At 32.7% G+C, this 20,061-nt stretch overlaps 1 protein-coding gene across 1 annotated transcript in view; it reads left to right on the forward strand.

The window, feature by feature from the left end:
- The first annotated feature begins 383 nt into the window (after positions 1 to 383).
- The window catches only part of LOC127702759 (uncharacterized), a 79,773-nt gene continuing 60,095 nt past the window's right edge, over positions 384 to 20,061 (forward strand). The window contains exons 1-22 of the mRNA XM_052207063.1: positions 384 to 450; positions 1,243 to 1,806; positions 2,053 to 2,091; positions 2,587 to 2,715; positions 3,296 to 3,430; positions 3,846 to 3,872; positions 4,200 to 4,317; positions 4,720 to 4,862; positions 6,059 to 6,173; positions 7,594 to 7,733; positions 9,306 to 9,434; positions 10,112 to 10,138; positions 11,416 to 11,530; positions 12,232 to 12,476; positions 12,914 to 13,028; positions 13,874 to 14,139; positions 15,003 to 15,117; positions 15,738 to 15,928; positions 17,930 to 18,044; positions 18,398 to 18,588; positions 18,908 to 19,022; positions 19,593 to 19,795. Coding sequence (XP_052063023.1) covers positions 384 to 450; positions 1,243 to 1,806; positions 2,053 to 2,091; positions 2,587 to 2,715; positions 3,296 to 3,430; positions 3,846 to 3,872; positions 4,200 to 4,317; positions 4,720 to 4,862; positions 6,059 to 6,173; positions 7,594 to 7,733; positions 9,306 to 9,434; positions 10,112 to 10,138; positions 11,416 to 11,530; positions 12,232 to 12,476; positions 12,914 to 13,028; positions 13,874 to 14,139; positions 15,003 to 15,117; positions 15,738 to 15,928; positions 17,930 to 18,044; positions 18,398 to 18,588; positions 18,908 to 19,022; positions 19,593 to 19,795 — 3,304 coding nt within the window. The remainder of the gene's footprint in view (positions 451 to 1,242; positions 1,807 to 2,052; positions 2,092 to 2,586; positions 2,716 to 3,295; positions 3,431 to 3,845; positions 3,873 to 4,199; positions 4,318 to 4,719; positions 4,863 to 6,058; positions 6,174 to 7,593; positions 7,734 to 9,305; positions 9,435 to 10,111; positions 10,139 to 11,415; positions 11,531 to 12,231; positions 12,477 to 12,913; positions 13,029 to 13,873; positions 14,140 to 15,002; positions 15,118 to 15,737; positions 15,929 to 17,929; positions 18,045 to 18,397; positions 18,589 to 18,907; positions 19,023 to 19,592; positions 19,796 to 20,061) is intronic.

The following is a 20,061-nucleotide window of genomic DNA, read 5'->3' on the forward strand; positions in this document are numbered from 1 at the left end:
TATCCCCACAGTGTATTCAAGTCGGCATAATAACGTTTAGTGGCCAAGTGTACCATAATATAAACCTTGGTTCTTATAGTACCAAGGCAACACTTATGTCCGCCATCGATCAAATACAATTCCAGCCAGGTCGACGTTATACTACAGAAGCCATTAAATATTTACAATCGAACAGCTTTGGACAATTTGCCGGCGCCAGGAGCAATGCAGCCCATATAGGTGTTTTGGTAACAAATGGACAGCCAACTAATAATTTAGCATTCCAACAAGAAGCCAAGAAAGCAAGGGACAGTGGAATAAGACTGTATACGGTTGGAATAGGGCAGGGAACTCACCAAAATGAACTAATGTTATCATCTACTTATCCTCAAAACAGACATTCAATGAGTGCTCAAAACTTTGACTCTCTCAGTGATTTAGCATATCCGCTTGCAACTAAAACGAACAAAGGTGAGTATTACAAAAAAAATGTTGTATATGTGTACCTATATTATATCCAAGGTTAAAAATCTTATCTTTTCTCAAAGCTTAGCTTTAAAGATGGCAGATTCACACAATCTTAGAAAAAAATTGAAAATTACTACAAGCATGACTGAGTTTCTTGATGTCATAACAGACATACTTCTATGGATTGCTGTTATATATCATATTGTATACTTATCTATGTATGTTCATTTAAACATATCATAGCCATTCTTCTCAAATATTTCAGTATTCTTCAGAAAAATTACTTAATCATTAATTTTCAAATTTCAGACGGCCAGCAACTTCCGGTAGCATCAGGTCAGTTTTAGTATAGACAAAAAAATAGACTTGTTTCAAACGGTTTTTAATGTTAAAACAAAAATGAACATAGAGGTTTTTAATGTTAAAACAAAAATGAACATAGAAGATCGGCTTTACTGTAAATTTTTGTATACATTATAAAAAAAATTGTTAAGGTTATTACTGTTCCCGATATTCAAACTGTTTGTTAATAAAATGAAAGAGTAAATAAGGATACAAATTCAGTAGTTATTCAGTTTGAGTCTAATTCAGCTTCCAATTAATTATTCGTGTTAATGAATTTATAATTTGTCTAATGATAATGTTAAAAGGTAACAGGTAAATTAAACCAAGGATTTGTATAGTAAGTAAGACTATACAAATCCTTGATGAAACGAAGAAAAAAATAATAAGAAATATTCAATGTTATTAAAACAAATTCCGGATAGTTATGTTAGTAATCCGTATTTTTTTCAGGATGCTTACAAAAAGCAGATTTAGTATTCGTAGTTGATGGATCAGGTAGTATAGGACCGGCAAATTTTGTAAAACTACAAACATTTCTAAAGGACATAGTTACTAAATTAAATGTCGGACCTAATGCTGTGCACGTTGGTGTCATGAAGTTTAGTAACTATCCATCAATCGAGTTCCCGTTGGATATGCATTTATCACGTCAAGAAGTGATGAAGGCTATCGATAATGTCAACTATATTGGTGGAGGTACAAATACTGCCGAGGCTATTAACTACATGAACCAACAGATGTTTTCTCAAAAGAGCGGAGCGAGATCAAATGTTCCCAGAATTGCTGTAGTTATAACAGATGGTAGATCATCTAATCCGACAAACACCGCAAATGCTGCAAATCAAGCAAGAACTGATAACATCGGAGTTATGTCCGTGGGAATCGGTGCCGGAGTAGACCGGTCAGAGTTGAATGCAATTGCTGATAACCCTGACAGTCAGAATGCATTTATGGTCAACAACTATGATCAACTTCAATCAATTGTAACACAGATTGTAAACAGAGCATGTCAAGGTATTCTTATTTGTAGTTTTTCGGATTTTTCAAATTACATATTTTTTAGTAAATGTATTCATAAGTTTTTTTACACCTATTTATCTCGCATCTGTATTTAATATTCACAGTTAAATATTTTTATTACTATATTTTCTTCATTTTTTTTTAACATTCACTACGTCCTTTCAAAGTTTTCTCACAGTTAAAAACACTATTATTTTTTAATACATTTACGATTAATAGTCCAGTTTTGTTTCTTTACAGTAAGAGCTACACAACCAGTACCAACAGTAAGAGCACCAGGTCAGTATTTCAACTGACCAATTACAAAACACATGGATAATGAATAAATGAAAAATATCGTACTATCACAATATATAAACTTTTGGGCTTAATATTTAAAATTCATTAGTCCTCTATAATTAAGATACTAGTAATTCCTGCCATTCAGATTTTGTAAGTTTACAGTTGAATCAGGTGTACTATATATATGTTTTTATATCATATGTTTAAAAGAGTTGTCTGATGTTTGAACCAAAATCTAAGGCTCTACGAATGGAAAAGTCTTCACATGTAGTTTCGTCACAGACATTTCAAAGGTAAAAATAAATATATTAAGCAATACAAAATGTGGAATTTGTAAGAATCAGTTCATTAGAAGTCCATTTATTCATCTTTTGTTTCGAAAGTTTTTATAAGGTGTGAGAGTAAAAATCAAAACTGGTAGTACTTCTTTTATAAAATATTAATCAAATTACGTAAACGAATAACATGCTATTGCTCATTTATTATATTAAGGTGCTACCCTGCCTCCTGATCCATGCCAAGACGTACAGCCAAACTGTAGGAGTTTCCAAGACAACATGTGCTATGACTATGCACCATGGGCAAAAGATAACTGTGCAAGATTCTGCAACATCTGTAAACGTAGGTTGTGATGTTTTGTTTTTCGCAATGGGAAAGTAGATATGTGCAGTATTAGTTCAGAACGGCAATTCGTTTTCTCACTTGACAGGAACTGTGCTTTCATTACTGATCTTCATCTCAAAGCCACAATTAGGCCTTCAACACGGAACAAAAGTGAACACCTCACTTCACGTTAAAGACGGCCCTGAGCATCGTATATATTTTATTTTGTTAGATACATTAATGATATATTTAATAATCTTAGCATTTTTGTTAAGTATGCTTTTTGTGTGTTTTTTTTTATATACATCAAATTCTATCAAATGTGATGTTATTTTCATGCTGTGATTCATCAGTATCTTTTGATTTTGGAAACATATATTTATCCTTAACCCTCACGACTTGAACATCGTATTTTTAATTTGTCTGGGAATGACAAATAAAAGTCATTAATTTTACATTATATTGTTATATTAAACTTTTTATTTGTTTTGGGGGTGGGATTTTTTTAGTATTTTTTATTTATTTCTTTTTTTTTATGAAACTTGTTTTGTTTGTGTCTTTTCTTTTTATGTATTAATTTTGAAATTTCAATCAACAGCCCTTTACACAACCGCACCACCACCATGTATTGACGTATTGAATGATTGTGCTAGTTATGGACTGTTCGTGTGCCATGATAAGCGATACAAAACTTGGGCTAGTGACAACTGTAGACAGTTCTGTGGATTCTGTGGTAAGGCTTTATTAGCTTTGGATCAAACCCCACTGCCCGGCTGTTAAACGGTTAACCCGTGTTAAAAGATGGGCGTTTGGCTGTGTTGGATTTATAAATACGCAGCCACTTCCGGTCAGAAATGGAACGTTAAATCCGATGCCTCTTCACAAGTTTTGTTTCCATTCGCTATCTTGCTTTTGTTGATATATAAATTTACCAAACACATCTAGATGTTATCGTATAGTATAAATATAATTCTTATTTTCATATCTTTTTTTAACTAATTCTAAAATGTTTATACATATATATATGCATGTCATACTGTATAATGCTCAGAGGTAGATTAAGTTATATGTTTCGCAAGTTAATAAGAAAAAAACCGAATGTACATCAATACTCGCTGTATAATATTATATCTGTTTCCTTTCTTCAGGCACTGCAAATGGAGCAATTGGATTTTGTAAGTTTTTTTAACTTTACTTTACTTTATTGAAAAGCACTTTTGAAGCCCATATGGGCCAATACATATGTCAAAATATGATGTAAAAATCATTTTCACTCCTCAACATTAAGTAGTACAAATTAATGTATTGTTTATCACTAATAATTTGATATGTATTTCTGTTACAAATAAATCATTAAGATTTAAAAAAAAAACCATTCAGTTTGAATTTTTCAAAGTACCGTTAAAAAGATGAAATCATCATATAGAATGTATAACCATATCAGTTAACGGTAAATAAGCATAGAGGAACTGTGATCACATAATCTTTTCTTTATATTTCAGATGGAAAATGTTATTACAAGGGACAGACATACAATCATGGACAGAAATGGACCGATGGATGTGATTATGAATGTGTCTGCGAAGATGGACAGACTGGAAGATACAAATGTTACAACAAGTCAGTTTTGATAATTGTTTAACATTTTTATTATTTGACTGTGTGTATTTCAGTCTTGTTGTAATTGGTTGAGTAGCAATTTGCCTCACAAAAACAAGGGAATGTCATAATCGTTATATATAGAATTTGTTATCGTTTCAGATGAAAGTAATGATTTTTTATTGTAGTTTTTTTCGTTTTTGTCGGGGGTTTTATTACCATCTACTGTGCACTGGCTTAAAAGACATTTATCAGCGTGTCCGTGAAATAAAAGCAATTACTTTACTCATACATAACATCATATTAATATAAAAATTAATCAGCAAATATTCAAGAACCATTCACAGTTTTTCTTGCAAAAAAATACTGTTTAAAACTAAACCATCGAACTTGTACAGTAAATTCTGCGTTTTGCAATTACAGATGTCCACTTTACTACAACCTTCCAAATGACTGTACTTTAGTACGAAGTCCTTCAGAATGCTGTCAACAACCTGTTTGCAACTTCAACCAAAACATACAAACATTCCAAAGTAACTCAATGGGTCGTACCCCTGCTGGCTTACGTAAGTTTGTATTACCATTGCTCTTCGTACTTTATTTGGCTTTAACTTCTTTGATTCGATCGTCACTGTTGAATCTTTTGTAGACAAAACGCGCGTCTGGGGTACAAAATTTTAATCCTGGTATATATGATGAGTTTATTATTAATGAAGTTTAACATTGGTGAGAAAGTTGTATATATATTCAAAATGCATAGTCTTATATAACTGGTTTTACTTTTTTTTTCACTCATAACCATGGAAACGTCAATTGAAGGACAACAATTGTCGTGCATGAATTGTTATTATCAAAAGGTCTATATATATCCATTTAATGTGAGTTGTGTGAAACATGAATCCTTCAGATCATAAGAACTATCACGTCGGAAAGTACGCTCTTTTTAAAAGACTCCCTTGTTCTAGCGTTTCTTTAACTAAAAACGTATGAGGAAGCTGTATAGGGTGAAAATTAGCAGTTTGGCAAAACCTTTTTAAATGTATGGTCCGCAATGCTCTTCAACTTCATACTTTTTTTGGGCCTTTTAACTTATTTGATTCTAATGTCACTGATGAGTCTTTTGTAGACGAAACGCGCGTTTGGCGTACTAAGCTATAAGCCTGGTATCATTGATGATCTTTTTAGAGGTCAAAATTATCGATTTTCATTGTTGGAGATGGGCTCTCTTCTCATGCCTTTTACAGTTGGTATTTTGTGCATCTTTACTTTGAATATGATAACCGGGGACTAGGCAACATGTTTTGAAATTTATATATTTTTTCTTTCAATTATATATTTTATATAATCATTATTTTTGTGGTCACAGAAGGTTTTGTGAACTATTGAATTGCATACGTCGTTTGTATTAGTTACTGCATGGTGTTCAACTGTCAGTGAGCTTTTGAGATATTCTCTTATGTTTGTGGTTTGGTAGGGTAAAGTTGTTTCCCATTTTTTCAATGATACTAAATTTACTGTTCGGTACATATTCAGTTTAACCGTTCTCATCTGTATTATCATGTGTTGTATAGAAATATTGGCCACTAGTATTTTCTATTGTATATTGATTAAGTCTCCGCTTCCAATGACCATCGTTGATTAAAACTTTGACTGAGTACACAGTTACTCTTTTCTTGTGAGTAGGAAAGCGAGGACGTGAATGTTGTTAATATATTTAGGTTTAATGTCAAATTGTTGAATCATTCCTTCCGTTTTGTTCCAGCTGTATGCGCATACAAAGGAAAACAATACATCCAAGGTCAATCTTGGCAAGATGGTTGTGATTATCAGTGCACGTGCACCAATTCTGCAACAGGAGCATACAAATGCCAGGACTTGTAAGTATTTGATGACTTAATGATATGTTTAACCGTACCCAAAGCCGTAGTACTAATACGTGAAAGGACTTGACAATTCAAGTAGTCACTGATTCGATCATTTTTTTTTCAGGGAACCGGTGATTTACTCAACATAAAATTTTTCTTTGGCATATGTCTCAAAGATTTTTAATAAATGAATTGATCAGATGTCGTTTTTTAAGAATGAATAATAACATCTATCGGTTTAAGTCCGAAGGCAGATTGGAGTATAAAAATATGAACACCTTGACTTCCCAACAGTGACTGTGAGGCTGTCCGATTTGGCTAAGCGAGATGTATAAATATACAAACACGTCCCATCCGATGTCCCATTCAAGATAGTGTTATGCTGTGTACACGTTGAAGAATGATTATGTCCTCTTCAATCTTCACTGGACGACTCACTTAAGATTGCCTTCAAACTTGATTTGTGGAGTTGCTGGCGAATTTATTCCGTTTGTCCGGAATATACTTGAATACTTAGAGTAGTTTACATCGCACCAGACAGTCACTCGTTTCCAATAAACCGGATCCGCGATACGAACATGGATTAGACTGTTAGTTTTGTTACATCCGGTAACAAAAAAAGGTGCCAAAAAGGTGTGGGAAAATGTTTTTGCATCATAATTTTGTAGGAATTGGTCCTTGCAAAAAACGTTACTACTTACACACTGTTTTCGATATTTTAATTGTAATTTTATGTAGAAATAATACTTGTTAAAAGATAAACCGATTGTGTAGATGGTTTTACTCTGCAGTAAAAAAAAAAGATACGTGTTTAATACCAAGATATATTTTTATATCTGCCTATTCTTGACTACCAGAATATGTGCACTCACCATTGTTTAACACAGTATTAAAAAAGAAATATAATACATTATTGGTAAGTGTATACACCACCTGACCTTTTATTACAAAGTGTAGGAAAATATTAAAATTATTTGTACCAGGGAAAGAAACTGGAAGGAAAGTGATGTTGACTTTAAAATTTTCTCCTGTAAAAATAAATTCTATGTTTACCAGACAATGTATGATAATCATAATCCGGCATTAGTTTATTGTAGATATATTCATAATCCTACATTAGTTTATTGTAGATATATCATTTATTCATGCCAAGATGTCTATTTAAAGGGGAAAATAAAACTGAATGAATATGGATGTCAAAAAGAACATTAAACTAAATTCTGCCCTATAAAGCTGTATTTAACTTTACATTGTGCTCCAAAGTATAGTGTATAGCATGCGATAAACCTTTTTTTGTAAGACATTTTGGGTAGCTTTATACATTATATATTATATAGTAAAATGAATGATTGCACCATGATTAAGTGTCAGCAGGAAGTAGAGGTAATGATTTTTTTTAAATGCATTAATTTGACTCTTGATTATTGAACAGATGCCCTACCTACACTTCAATTCCACCGTACTGCCATATGACCAAACAGAATGGAGATTGTTGTTCTAAACCAGTTTGTGATTTTACCACACAACAAGGAAGTTTCTCAGGAACTGGATCAATAAGTGGAAAAGGAGTTGGTAAGATGAGAGTTGCACCCTTAAACCTTTGACCGCTCTAGGAACATACAATGTTTATGTCACCGTTAGAAAATGACCAAGAGAGTAAATTTCCAATTGAAATAAAGAATAGTTACAAACTTGAATACATGTACTAATATAACATATATTAAAGGATTCTCTAAATTTAAAGGAAGAATGGTACATTGTCACAATGACAGATATGACATAAAAAAATGCAGTTTGGCGATGTTTCCCGAATTTCTTCACACAAGTTAAAGGAAAAATACTGCCAACGCTATGACTTTCATTCTAAAAACGTTGTGGTTAAAGGGTAAAACTTCAAAAACAGATTTACTTAGCTATTCATATCATACATGTATGAAAAACAGCAATAATTATAAATTGGAAAAAGGAAATTATTTAGACTAGAAGAGAAATGCATTTGACAAAACAGTTGTGATGTACAACGGTACTAGGAAAAAAATCACCACAAAAAATCTGTACATGCATTTTTAAATTGCGCAGTTTCCATAATTTTATATGAAAACATCATGAACAGCTCATTTCGGTGGCTTATCTATTATTTTAAGAATATAGGTACTTTAAAGTGTTTGAAACTTTTCCTGGTTATTAATTCATTTAGTAGGAATAAGAAATATGTGACTTTACATAAGGAGATCTGTATTTGCCACTAGCAGTTAAGTTAGGGAAACATGTGGTTTTAAATTCATTAGGCTAATCAATAAAATGTATCTGACTTAACATAAGGAGATGCATCTGTACTCATCTGAATATATAAAAATAAGAAGATGTTGTATGATGCTAATGAGACATTTATAACTCTCCACAAGAGACCAAATGACACAGAAATTAACAATTATAGGTCACTGTATGGCCTTGAACAATGAGTAAAACCCATACCGCATAGTCAGCTATAAAGGCCCCGAAATGACAAATGTAAAACAATTCAAACGAGAAAACTATTGGCCTGATTTATGTACAAAGTAATAAACGAAAAACAAATATGATATACAGCAACAAACGACAACCACTGAATTACAGGCTCCTGACTTGGGACAGGCACATGCATAAACATGTTAGCAGGCGCCCAAACCCTCCCCCGGTGTAACAGTATAGCATATGAACAAACTATAAATATCAGTTAAAAATGGCTTAACTCATCAGATCGATACAAAGCACAAAAACAAGTAACAAAAACATAGAGTGGACGTGGCAGTGTACTTATACATCCCCACAACAAAAAAACACTAAGTACAGATCGGAGAGTACATGTACTTGCAGTTACTGACAGCTAATTCAAAGCCAATAACAACAAAAAAAAATCATGCATCTAAGACTAAAATATCAATCAGTACACATCCAACATCCAATGGATTTAGTGTAAAGTGTCTGCTACTGACTGTTAAGGTTTAGAATAGTGTAAAGTTGATTTCAAAGATCTTGCAAATTTGCTAGTGTTGTAGGTTTGATATTAAACACTGACATATGAAAAAATATCTGATGTGGCTCAGCACAGCTAAAAATCTCAAATTTTGATAAATTTCTAATCATTTATAAAAAAAATTTCAGATACAACACCAACTACTCCTGCTCCATGTGCCAACACTGCTCCGAACTGTGAAAGATATGGAAAAAAAACATGTACAGACTTTGTTGGATGGGCAAGTGACAACTGCAGAAAGTATTGTGATATGTGTAGTAAGTAACTCGATTTAGGCTAAGTTAAAATAAAAGCCTTGATTATATAAACTGAATACCTCAAAACAGGCATTCAAAGGATTTAAAATGGCATTCAAAGGAATTAAAATGGCATTCAAAGGAATTAAAATGGCATTCAAAGGAATTAAAATGGCATTCAAAGGAATTAAAATGGCATTCAAGTACATATACAAATGTATCCTTGTTCAGTATCTTAGTATATGAGAATAAAAACAATTATGACATTTTATGAGATTCATTAAGTTCCCTTGTGTTTAAAACCCCCCATGGAGATTTTGAGAAGTAGGAAAGTACATGTATGAACAATATTTTTGTTTTTTAAGTTTCTGAGTGAACTGGCTGAAAAATGTTTTTTTTTTTCAAATTGAACGCATACAATGATATTACAAATAATAGCGTTTCAGAAAAAGCACACCTTTAAGATATATAATATATAAAAAGGCACACTATTAATTCCTTCTTCATTAATAATATATTTTTCTATTATGAACTGGTTGCTATTTTGCATTAAATTACAATTATTTCATTTTTCTAGTTATTTGTTTTTTATAGTACCGGTAATTTTTTTTTACTAACCTTTATAGATTTAATATTCGTACCAATTTAAAACAAAAACCTTATGTCAGATTTGATTTATTCTATATGATTTTTTTCAGATGTTAAGCCAACACCTGGACCAAATGGTTAGTATTTTAAATATATTGCTAAACATTGAAATGTAGAAAATATCTAGGATTAGCTTCATCAGGGCATTTCCATTAAAATGGATCTGGGAGGATGGGAAGGGACTTCAAAAATACCCCCACAACCAACATACTTTGTGTAATTTTACATACATCAAATGGACACACAACCATAAATGACCCATGACCTTTATAAAAAAAATTGCTTCCTTCCTTCCCATATAAAATAAGGAGTACTTGTTTGATTGTCAATGAGAAAACTATTCACAAGAGTTTAATGATGTGGATGTTAGCAATTATAGGTCACTTTATAGCCTTCAACAATGAGCAAAACTCATACTGTATAGTCTGTTATAAAAGACTCCAACATTACATAATGTGAAACAATTCAAATGAAAATAGAACAACTATGACAAAATAAACCAAAAAAACAAATATGACAGACCACAACCAAAGGTAACCATTGAATGACAGGCTCCTGACTTGGGACAAGCACATGTATAATGTGGCTGGGTTAAACATGTTTGTTAGGACTCAATACTCCTTCTAACCTTGGACAGTAATGTAACAGGACAACATAAGAAAGAACTGTAAAAATCTGTTTGAATCGGCTTGACTCATCAGAATGGCACGAAGCACAAAAAACAACTAACATAAAGACAAAAGATACAAAGTGTCGATCTAAGAATACTTGCAGTTACAGAACTCTAGTTCACAGCCAATAACAACTAATAAATAAATCATGTTCTCCCAGACTAATATATATCCATATAATTTTTTATGGAATATCCCATATTAGGATGCAAAGCTAAAAGTGTAGAAAAGAGATGTATACATTTATAAAGTACATGAAGTGTTATATAAGTAATGGCATCCTGAGAAGAATAGCCAAAATCAATGGTGGTAAATTTTGCTTCAGATTTTGAAAAAAAAAATATAATTAAACAAATTATCAGGTAAAACTTGACCAGAATATGAGTAAATAAGATTTTTGTTGGCCAACGGAATCAGATTTAGGGGGAGGGAAGAAGGCTTAGATCCCCCTTATGGAACTATGTATGTAGTTTAAGTTATTGCATAGATCTTTGACATATCCCACTCCTAATGTCACCTAGTTTGAGGGTCCCTTTTTTCAAAATCCTGGATCCACATCTAGGCAATATACATGTATATTATGATTTGTTTCTCAACAGATGAATGTATGTTTTTTTTCAAAATCCTGCATCGGCATCTGGGCAATGTACATTTATATAAGTAATGATTTGTATCCTCAACAGATAAATGTATGTTCAATGGTGAAGAATACAGCCAAGGACAGGGTTGGATGATTAGCTGTGATACACAATGTGTATGTGAAGATGCTATTTATGGCTACTACAGGTGTACAAATATGTAAGTTTATATGTAACATTTGACTTCTAAGGATCTAACTGATTATATTAATACCTTATTCCAATTTTTCACTTAACTGTGATTGCTATCTGTCAGAGACGATGTAAGGAAAACAAATATATTTGTGCTTCCTACCTATCCTAAGTAACACATTTTATGGACATTTTTGGTTAAGCATGGTTACAGATTTTTGGGGTAAGGACTGTTAAAGTTAAAATATTTTTGGTTAGGTACAGTTAAAGTAAAGATATTTTTGGTTAAGGACTGTAAAAGTACAGACCATTTCCCAATATAAGTTTATGAAAAATATTTGAAAAAATAAAAACTAATTTTACCATCCTACCTGTCCTATTTGTTTCTGCCAGGAGGCCTGGAAACAAGTATATATATATATATTTTTTTTTTGGTCTCATTATCAAGAGTTTTATTTTTAGGCATCAGAATCACAATGTTGCTCATGTTCTTAGCTAGGACTATCCTAAATATTGAATACTGTAACAAATTTTGTTTAAATTTTAGCATACTAATGCATTAATGTTTTAAAAAATTAGGGTAGAAGATTTAAAAAGGGAGAGGTTTATTAAAAATCATAAAAAAGACAGACAACACCTAAAAGTGTTTCTAAAGTTTGCAAATATTTAGTGATTGTAATGACGCCACCTATATTAAGGATACATACTGTTTATATACTTTGATTTCAGTTGCCCAAAATACAGCAATTTACCCACTGGTTGTTATGAAACAAAGAAATCGGGTGATTGTTGTGCCTCAGTACAGTGTGATTCTGGAACCATACTGACCTCAACCAACAACCTCGGAACAATTGGTAGTGGAGGACTGATCGTAGTTAAAAATCCAAATCAGCCTCAGATAGCACCCACAGCACCAGGAGGAGCCACTCCACAACCTGGTACAGGTGGAACTGGAATGCAAGCACCTACACTTCGTAAGTAAAATTGACTTACAAATGTCTGAATAAAATGAAGTGTAAGATAAATGTTAATGAGATGGGAGCCAGATAATTTAATCAGACGTACATAGACATCTACAGCTTCTCCTCTTGAATTTTATAAATTTTGGATGAATGCTGTTATATCTCTTATGGAAAACAATTGCAGTAAGTATGATAAATATAAAAAAAAGAAGATGTGGTATGATTCCCAATGAGACAACTGTCCACCAGAGAGCCCATTTTAAGCATAAGTTGAATGAATAATTCCTTATTTTCTCCAGCTTTGCACAATATTCTATATATTGGAAGAAAGAAAAGTAATTTTGAAATAAAAACACTATTTAAACTTTTTATTTTAAAATACATTTTTTTTCATATTTTCTTAATCTGCACATGAATTTCCCAGTTAGCAATTGTTTTCTGTTTAACAGGTGGTTGTTTGTACAAGGGACATCTTTATCTACAAGACCAGATGTGGGATGATGGATGTCAGTTCAGTTGTGTTTGTAAGAGTGCACAAAATGGATTCTATGAGTGTTCCTCAAAGTGAGATTTTATTTGAGCTTTCACAGTACTATCGACGTGGCATGATTTTATTAATTTTATAGATTCCTAGATACTTGAAAATATATCCATTATATTTATGTATTGAATCGATCACTAAAATTGTATAGATTGTTCAAATGCACTCCCTGAGTAATTTTGTAATTTTGGATTAAGTTATGAAATAGCTTAAATCCTTGTTTTGGGTTACTAAATAGTCATTCTTCTTACGGTTTCCTTCACATAATGACCATGTATGAAATTTGCATTATGTTTTTAATCAGAAACTACATATCAAGGCTTTCTGAAATTTTGAACCATCATGTGAGCATGCTATACCATGTATACCATTAGCATGCTATACCATGTATACCATTAGCATGCTATACCATGTATACTGTTAGCATGCTATACCATGTATACTGTTAGCATGCTATACCATGTATACTGTTAGCATGCTATACTGTCATACCTACCAACTATTCAAAATCTCCATGGGGGATTTTAAGTGCAAGAGGACCTAATGTTCCTCTTATTCTGTCATAAGTGTTCTTAATCTACAATTATATTCTTTGAATGAGTATATATGTGTTAAAATACCCTTTTAACTCATTTGAATGCATGTTTTGAGGTCTTCAGTTTATATAATAAAGAATTTCAAAATTCAGGTAAACACCTCTCATGGGGGATATCCCCCATAAATCAGGATAGTTGGCAGGTCTGTACTGTGTGATGAGTTTTTATATCCAACACTCATCAAAGTCCTGTTTATAGAATACTTTAAGCAGGGGTATCATTACTTAATGAGTAATAGTTCAAAGTTCAACTTGTTATTGCTGAAATTGCAGATGTCCATCCTACCCTAGTCTTCCAGTTGGTTGTCACATGGAGGCAGACGACAGTGAACCATGTTGCCAAAAGCCAGTATGCATTGACCCAAAGACTCCAGTGATCCCGATATTTAACCAGGGAACTACAGGACAAGGTGTAGTCCGACCACCCAGTATTACCGATCTGTACAACAACACCTACCAGGTTCATTACACACTTTTATATGGAAACCAGACTGTTGCCCCTCCTACTGCCCCATCAGCAACAATTAGACCTGGAATTGGTAAGCATTATTGTGTATTATCATATACTGACCGTCTCAGGCTGATATGGGAGTCTCAGGATGATACCTGGGCCAATATGGAAAAGGCCATTTATTAATCTTTTTATAAACTCTCTTATTGTATGGGATCATATACTGAAAAATGATTAATTTTCCTGGAGTTTTAAATTCCTAGGACCAAACCTATTCACAAGGAAATTTTTCCAATTTTCTTCTCCCTTATATAAATAGCCTTAAATTTCTGTTAAAGATCAAATTTTCGTGATTTTATTTTAATTCCTAAATTAGCACAAATATTAAAGTTCTTTACCAAATTTTTTCCATTTTTCTGTATTTTTATAAAGCAATTAATACAATCATATGTTGTTTCAGAGGCATTATTGTGAATTAATTGTAATTTAGTGTTTACTCTTGAAGCTTGCTTAAAGTTACTATAACACTGGTAAAACTATTAACTCAAAAATCAAGATATTAATTCCTATCTTTTTAATTTAATTTTTTTTTTAATTCTATATATAATATTACTGACTTTCAAATTTAGTAAACACTGAAATTATTCCTAGGGGTTATTGCTGCTTATTGATGGATCAAATAAGAACTGCAGAAATACCCACCCCCCAAACAAAAAAGTTTGTGCAACTTACTAATGTGAAAGGCACACTTCAGTTCAATACATGAATATTAACCCCATACATAAAGTAAATGCAAATGAAATCGCAAAAATAACAACCCACCAAAATATTTGCATTTTTACAATTACACCTATTAATGGTCATTTTGATTCAGATTTATTTATTATCTTTTTCACCCTTTGGCTAACATTAACAGTTCTTTTCCTAACTTGATTTATCTTTGTCATCTAGGTTATTGTGAATATAAAGGACAGAGATATAACCAAGGACAAAATTGGGACGATGGCTGTGATTATAAATGTGTATGTGAAGATGCTTCTATTGGAAAATGGAGATGTAGGGAAAGGTGAGCGTACACAATGAGATATCTTGTAAATATTGTTTAAGACAACATCTGTTTGACTTAAGACAAGCAAATATAAACATCTATAGATGTGATATGACTCTCAGGAATATGTACGCACCAAGACAGCAAGTTATGAATTGCCTTTAGTTTACAACAGTAAACAAATTTTACACACTTAAAATTTAAGTTACCATCTTCTAACTGTTTTGTTTATTTTTTGTAATAATAAATAGGTGGAATATTAATGTTATTTTGAATTCTATTTTTTTAAAGGCAATACTAGGTTAAAGTCAAAAAGTTCATTTAGCTTTTGTCATCACTTGGAACACCTGAGATCACTACCAGATTTTGGTGGGGTTTGTGTTGCTCAGTCTTTAGTTTTCTATGTTGTGCTTGGTATACTATTGTTTGTCTTTTGGTTGTTTTAACTTTTACATTTTTTGCCATGGCGTTGTCAGTTTATTTTCAACTTATGAGTTCAAATTTCCCTTTTGTATCTTTTGCCTCTAATTTGTACAAAGTGAATGGGAAGGGCAGTGGGTACACATTTAATTTTTGATCGATGATAATATAGTTTTTGATATAACCAAAAGCACATATATTTTTGCTGATTTGAACAGATGCAGAAAATATAATAACCTTCCTCAGCAATGTTTTCTCCAAACATCTGTGGCTGATGCATGCTGTAAGGAACCGTACTGTGATTTCACAGCTACTGGAGCATCTTTCACCGGTGCTGTTACACAGACCATGGCACCAATAACACCACAACAAATCACAACTACACCAAGACCAACATCACCTAAACCAAGTAAGTAAAACACGTTAAAGTATCCTGAGTTGTATCTATTCCTGTATTTTCAAAAGTTTTGACGGGAAAGGAGATAATGTCAAAAGTATTATTTGTAGGGAAGAGAGATAATGTCAAAAGTATTTGTGGGGAAGGGAGATAATGTCAAAAGTATTTATGGGGAAGGGAGATAATGTCAAAAGTATTTGTGGGGAAGGGAGATAATGTCAAAAGTATTTGTGGGGAAGGGAGATAATGTCAAAAGTATTTGTGGGGAAGGGAGATAATGTCAAAAGTATTTGTGGGGAAGGGAGATAATGTCAAGTATTTGTGGGGAAGAGAGATAATGTCAAAAGTATTTGTGGGGAAGGGAGATAATGTCAAAAGTATTTGTTGGGAAGAGAGATAATGTCAAAAGTATTTTTGAGGAAAAGAGATGTCAAAAGTGTTTGTGGGGAAGGGAGATAATGTCAAAAATATTTGTGGGGAAGGGAGATAATGTCAAAAGTATTTGTGGGGAAGGGAGATAATGTCAAAAGTATTTGTGGGGAAGGGAGATAATGTCAAAAGTATTTGTGGGGAAGGGAGATAATGTCAAAAGTATTTGTGTGGAAGGGAGATAATACCAAAAGCATTTGTGGGGAAGGGAGATAATGACAAAAGTATTTATGGGGAAGGGAGATAATGACAGAAGAGTTTGTGGGGAAGGGAGATAATGTCAAAAGTATTTGTGGGGAAGGGAGATAATGTCAAAAGTATTTATGGGGAAGGGAGATAATGTCAAAAGTATTTATGGGGAAGGGAGATAATTACAGAAGAGTTTGTGGGGAAGGGAATTAATGTCAAAAGTATTTGTGGGGAAGGGAGATAATGTCAAAAGTATTTATGGGGAAGGGAGATAATGTCAAAAGTATTTGTGGGGAAGGGAGATAATGTCAAAAGTATTTATGGGGAAGGGAGATAATTACAGAAGAGTTTGTGGGGAAGAGAGATAATGTCAAAAGTATTTATGGGGAAGGGAGATAATGTCAAAAGTATTCATGGGGAAGGGAGATAATGTCAAAAGTATTTATGGGGAAGGGAGATAATTACAGAAGAGATTGTGGGGGAAGGGAGAGAATGTCAAAAGTATTAGTGGGGAAGGGAGATAATGTCAAAAATATTTGAGGGAAAGGGGGATAATGTATACATGTATATATATATATATAAAAGAATTAGACTGTTATTGCTGTAAGGTAAATAATCATATATCAAAGAATTAGGCTTTTATCGCTGTTTTATATTTATTATTCATCTTGATAGATATGAGAAAGTCTTCAATGTTGAGCTAAAGTATTACTTGTTTGTTATCATTTTGCATTAAATGAAAATTAATATCCAATGAATGACAACTGCATGGATGGTTTCGTGATAGCATGTTTGACTTGAGTGGGGAGGGGGATGTGTGTCAAAGACCAAAGACTTTACAATTGGTATTTGCTGCTTCTCCGTTAAGCGTGCCGTATTAAGGATCAAGAGCAAAGACTGGTTGGCTCGGAGACAGAATAATATGTTTGAGTAGGGTGACATGTCTTCCTTGTAAGCTTGCATGTTAAAAATCTGACTTAGTGTGTCCATCTAGTACAAAGCAGTGACTAATATTCATATATATTTAACATGCTCTCGTCCTGAATATGCATTTAATTTTACACTGGACATTAAGCATCCATCATCATCATTCTTATCCAATGAAAGACAAAGGTTAAATCCACAATTTTGGAGATAATGATATATATTTGGTGTTTGAAGCACTTTTCTGGATTTACATTCAACAGTAATGCTCACACCCAAAAATTTAAATTCTTAAGTGTTTAGGATAAACATTTTTTACATGTAACTCTTTATAATCATAAAAGTAAATAATGAAAATAAAACATTTGCTTACAGCTCAAATTTTAGAGGAATTTTAATGAATAGGAAAAAGATTTTTCATACCTAAGATACTCTCTCAGAAATCATATGTACATTATTTTCGGATTTCAGAAATGTGTGTGTATGGTGGTAAACAATACTCACAAGGTCAGCAGTGGTATGATGGATGTAAATACAGGTGTACATGTGACAATGCACTCCTTGGCTTCTACAGGTGTACAAACAGGTAATGTACATGATGTATGAATTGGAAGTTGGAACATGTAACACTTTCTGTTCTGGCTGTAAAAGGGGCTGTTAAATTTTGGTTTCACAATTTTATATGATACATTTAAAGGACAATGAAATGTTTAGGTTAGGTAAATTTTACAGTAAAATGCTTTTTGCAAATATATTGAAAATTAGAAATATGAAAACTTCCAGATATGCAGTATATCCTGATGTAAGAGTTTATAGAAGACAGGTTTCCCCATGTATATAGGGTTTTGTATATATCAATTTAACTGTATTACTTATAGAATATACTTTACGACTACTTAGGATAATTGGAGAAAATTAATGTTTTATTCTGAAATTCAGATGTCCAGAATATCAGAATGTTCCTGATGGTTGCTCTATGGTCCCCGACACACAAGATCCTGTCTGCTGTAAAGTACCACAGTGTAATTTTACTCCAGCACCAGGTGTTAACACAGGAACAGGGGGCATAGTAACCTTGTCACCAGGATCATTCCAAGGATCAGGAAATTCAGGAACAAATATAAACATTGGTAAGTGTCTGTTAATTTCTATGGCCTTTATTTTAATATATCTAGCTGTGTATCAATGCACTGTAGTGAAATAACCTGATAATATACCAAAAACAGAAAATCTGTATTTACCAAAACTTGATGTATATTTAAAGAACACAATTGCTCATTTCGGAGCCAAATGTGTGTTCAAGTTTTTTGGTCCAAAATATGGCTTCTTGGGCCTTCTCCAAATGAAATTTACCTCTAAAGTAGCTTAATTCTTACAGAATGTGTTGAAATTTGAGGCATTTTTGCTGAGCATTAGTCTTTATACTTGACTCTGACTTCTTAATTCTAGGTTATTGTTTGTACAAGGGACAGAAATATTCTCAAAATCAGAAATGGGATGATGGATGTAGTTACCACTGTTATTGTAAAGATGCAAGATCTGGCCTATACCAATGTGATGAGACGTAAGTACTATGGGTTCATTAAATTTTGTGGGTACCAATTTTCGTGGATTGAGTAAAAATTATATTTACGTAGATATTTAATTTTGAGATTTTGCAATAAATTGTATACAAGCCTATTGACAATTTATACATTATTGAAAATTTAAAATTCATATTTCCCCCAAAGCCGCGAAATCAGCAAAAATTGGTACCCAACAAATTATAATGAATCCATAGAAAATATTTTAGATTTTTAGACCTGTATTTCTTTATAACACATTATTAATAGGGGTACCAGATCTTTCGTTATTAATTTTTTAATGGGGGAAAAGGAAATTATGAAATATTTGATTTTGAGATTTATATATTTTCACTGTAAGTTATTTGAAGGGGGTCTTAGTAAATATACACATGTATTGGGAAAGGTTCTAATAGTATTTATTAAAAATATTATGACATAGGAATCAAACTTTTTGAAATATGATAATTTTGGGGAATTCCGTGTAATTTTGAATTTTTCATTTTGGTGGTGGCTTTTAAATATGGCCCTTAGGGATGATGGATAATTCATGTTCAGATTGTCTTTTTCAGTTGTCCCCGATATGGAAATCTGCCATACCCATGTACTCTGATAACAGACTTCAGAAACCCATGTTGTAAAGTACCAGACTGTCAGTTCAATGGAAATCTTAATGAAATTACTGGAACTTTGACCCCTGCTCCACATATTGGGCATACTTTAGTGCCACCAAAGCCAGGTCAAAATGGACCATCCACACAAGCCCCAGTCCTGAGTAAGTAGTTACTACTCCACATGTTGATCTTATATAAAAACCATAAACATCAGGTCAGAATGCAGAATGGTCCTTCCACACTTGTTCCAAGACTAAATAAGTAGTGACTCCTGCTTCACATGTAGGCCATATTTCATTACCTTCTAATCCCTGATCGGAATGGTCCTTTCAATTTGACCTGGCCTAGAAATCTGTAAGTAGTTATCCCTATTGAACACTGGGATAGCTTAGATATGAGATAGAATGCCTATTGAACACTGGGATAG

Source organism: Mytilus californianus, unplaced genomic scaffold (assembly GCF_021869535.1).
Source record: "Mytilus californianus isolate M0D057914Y unplaced genomic scaffold, xbMytCali1.0.p SCAF_5, whole genome shotgun sequence".
Taxonomy (NCBI): Eukaryota; Metazoa; Mollusca; class Bivalvia; order Mytilida; family Mytilidae; genus Mytilus; species Mytilus californianus.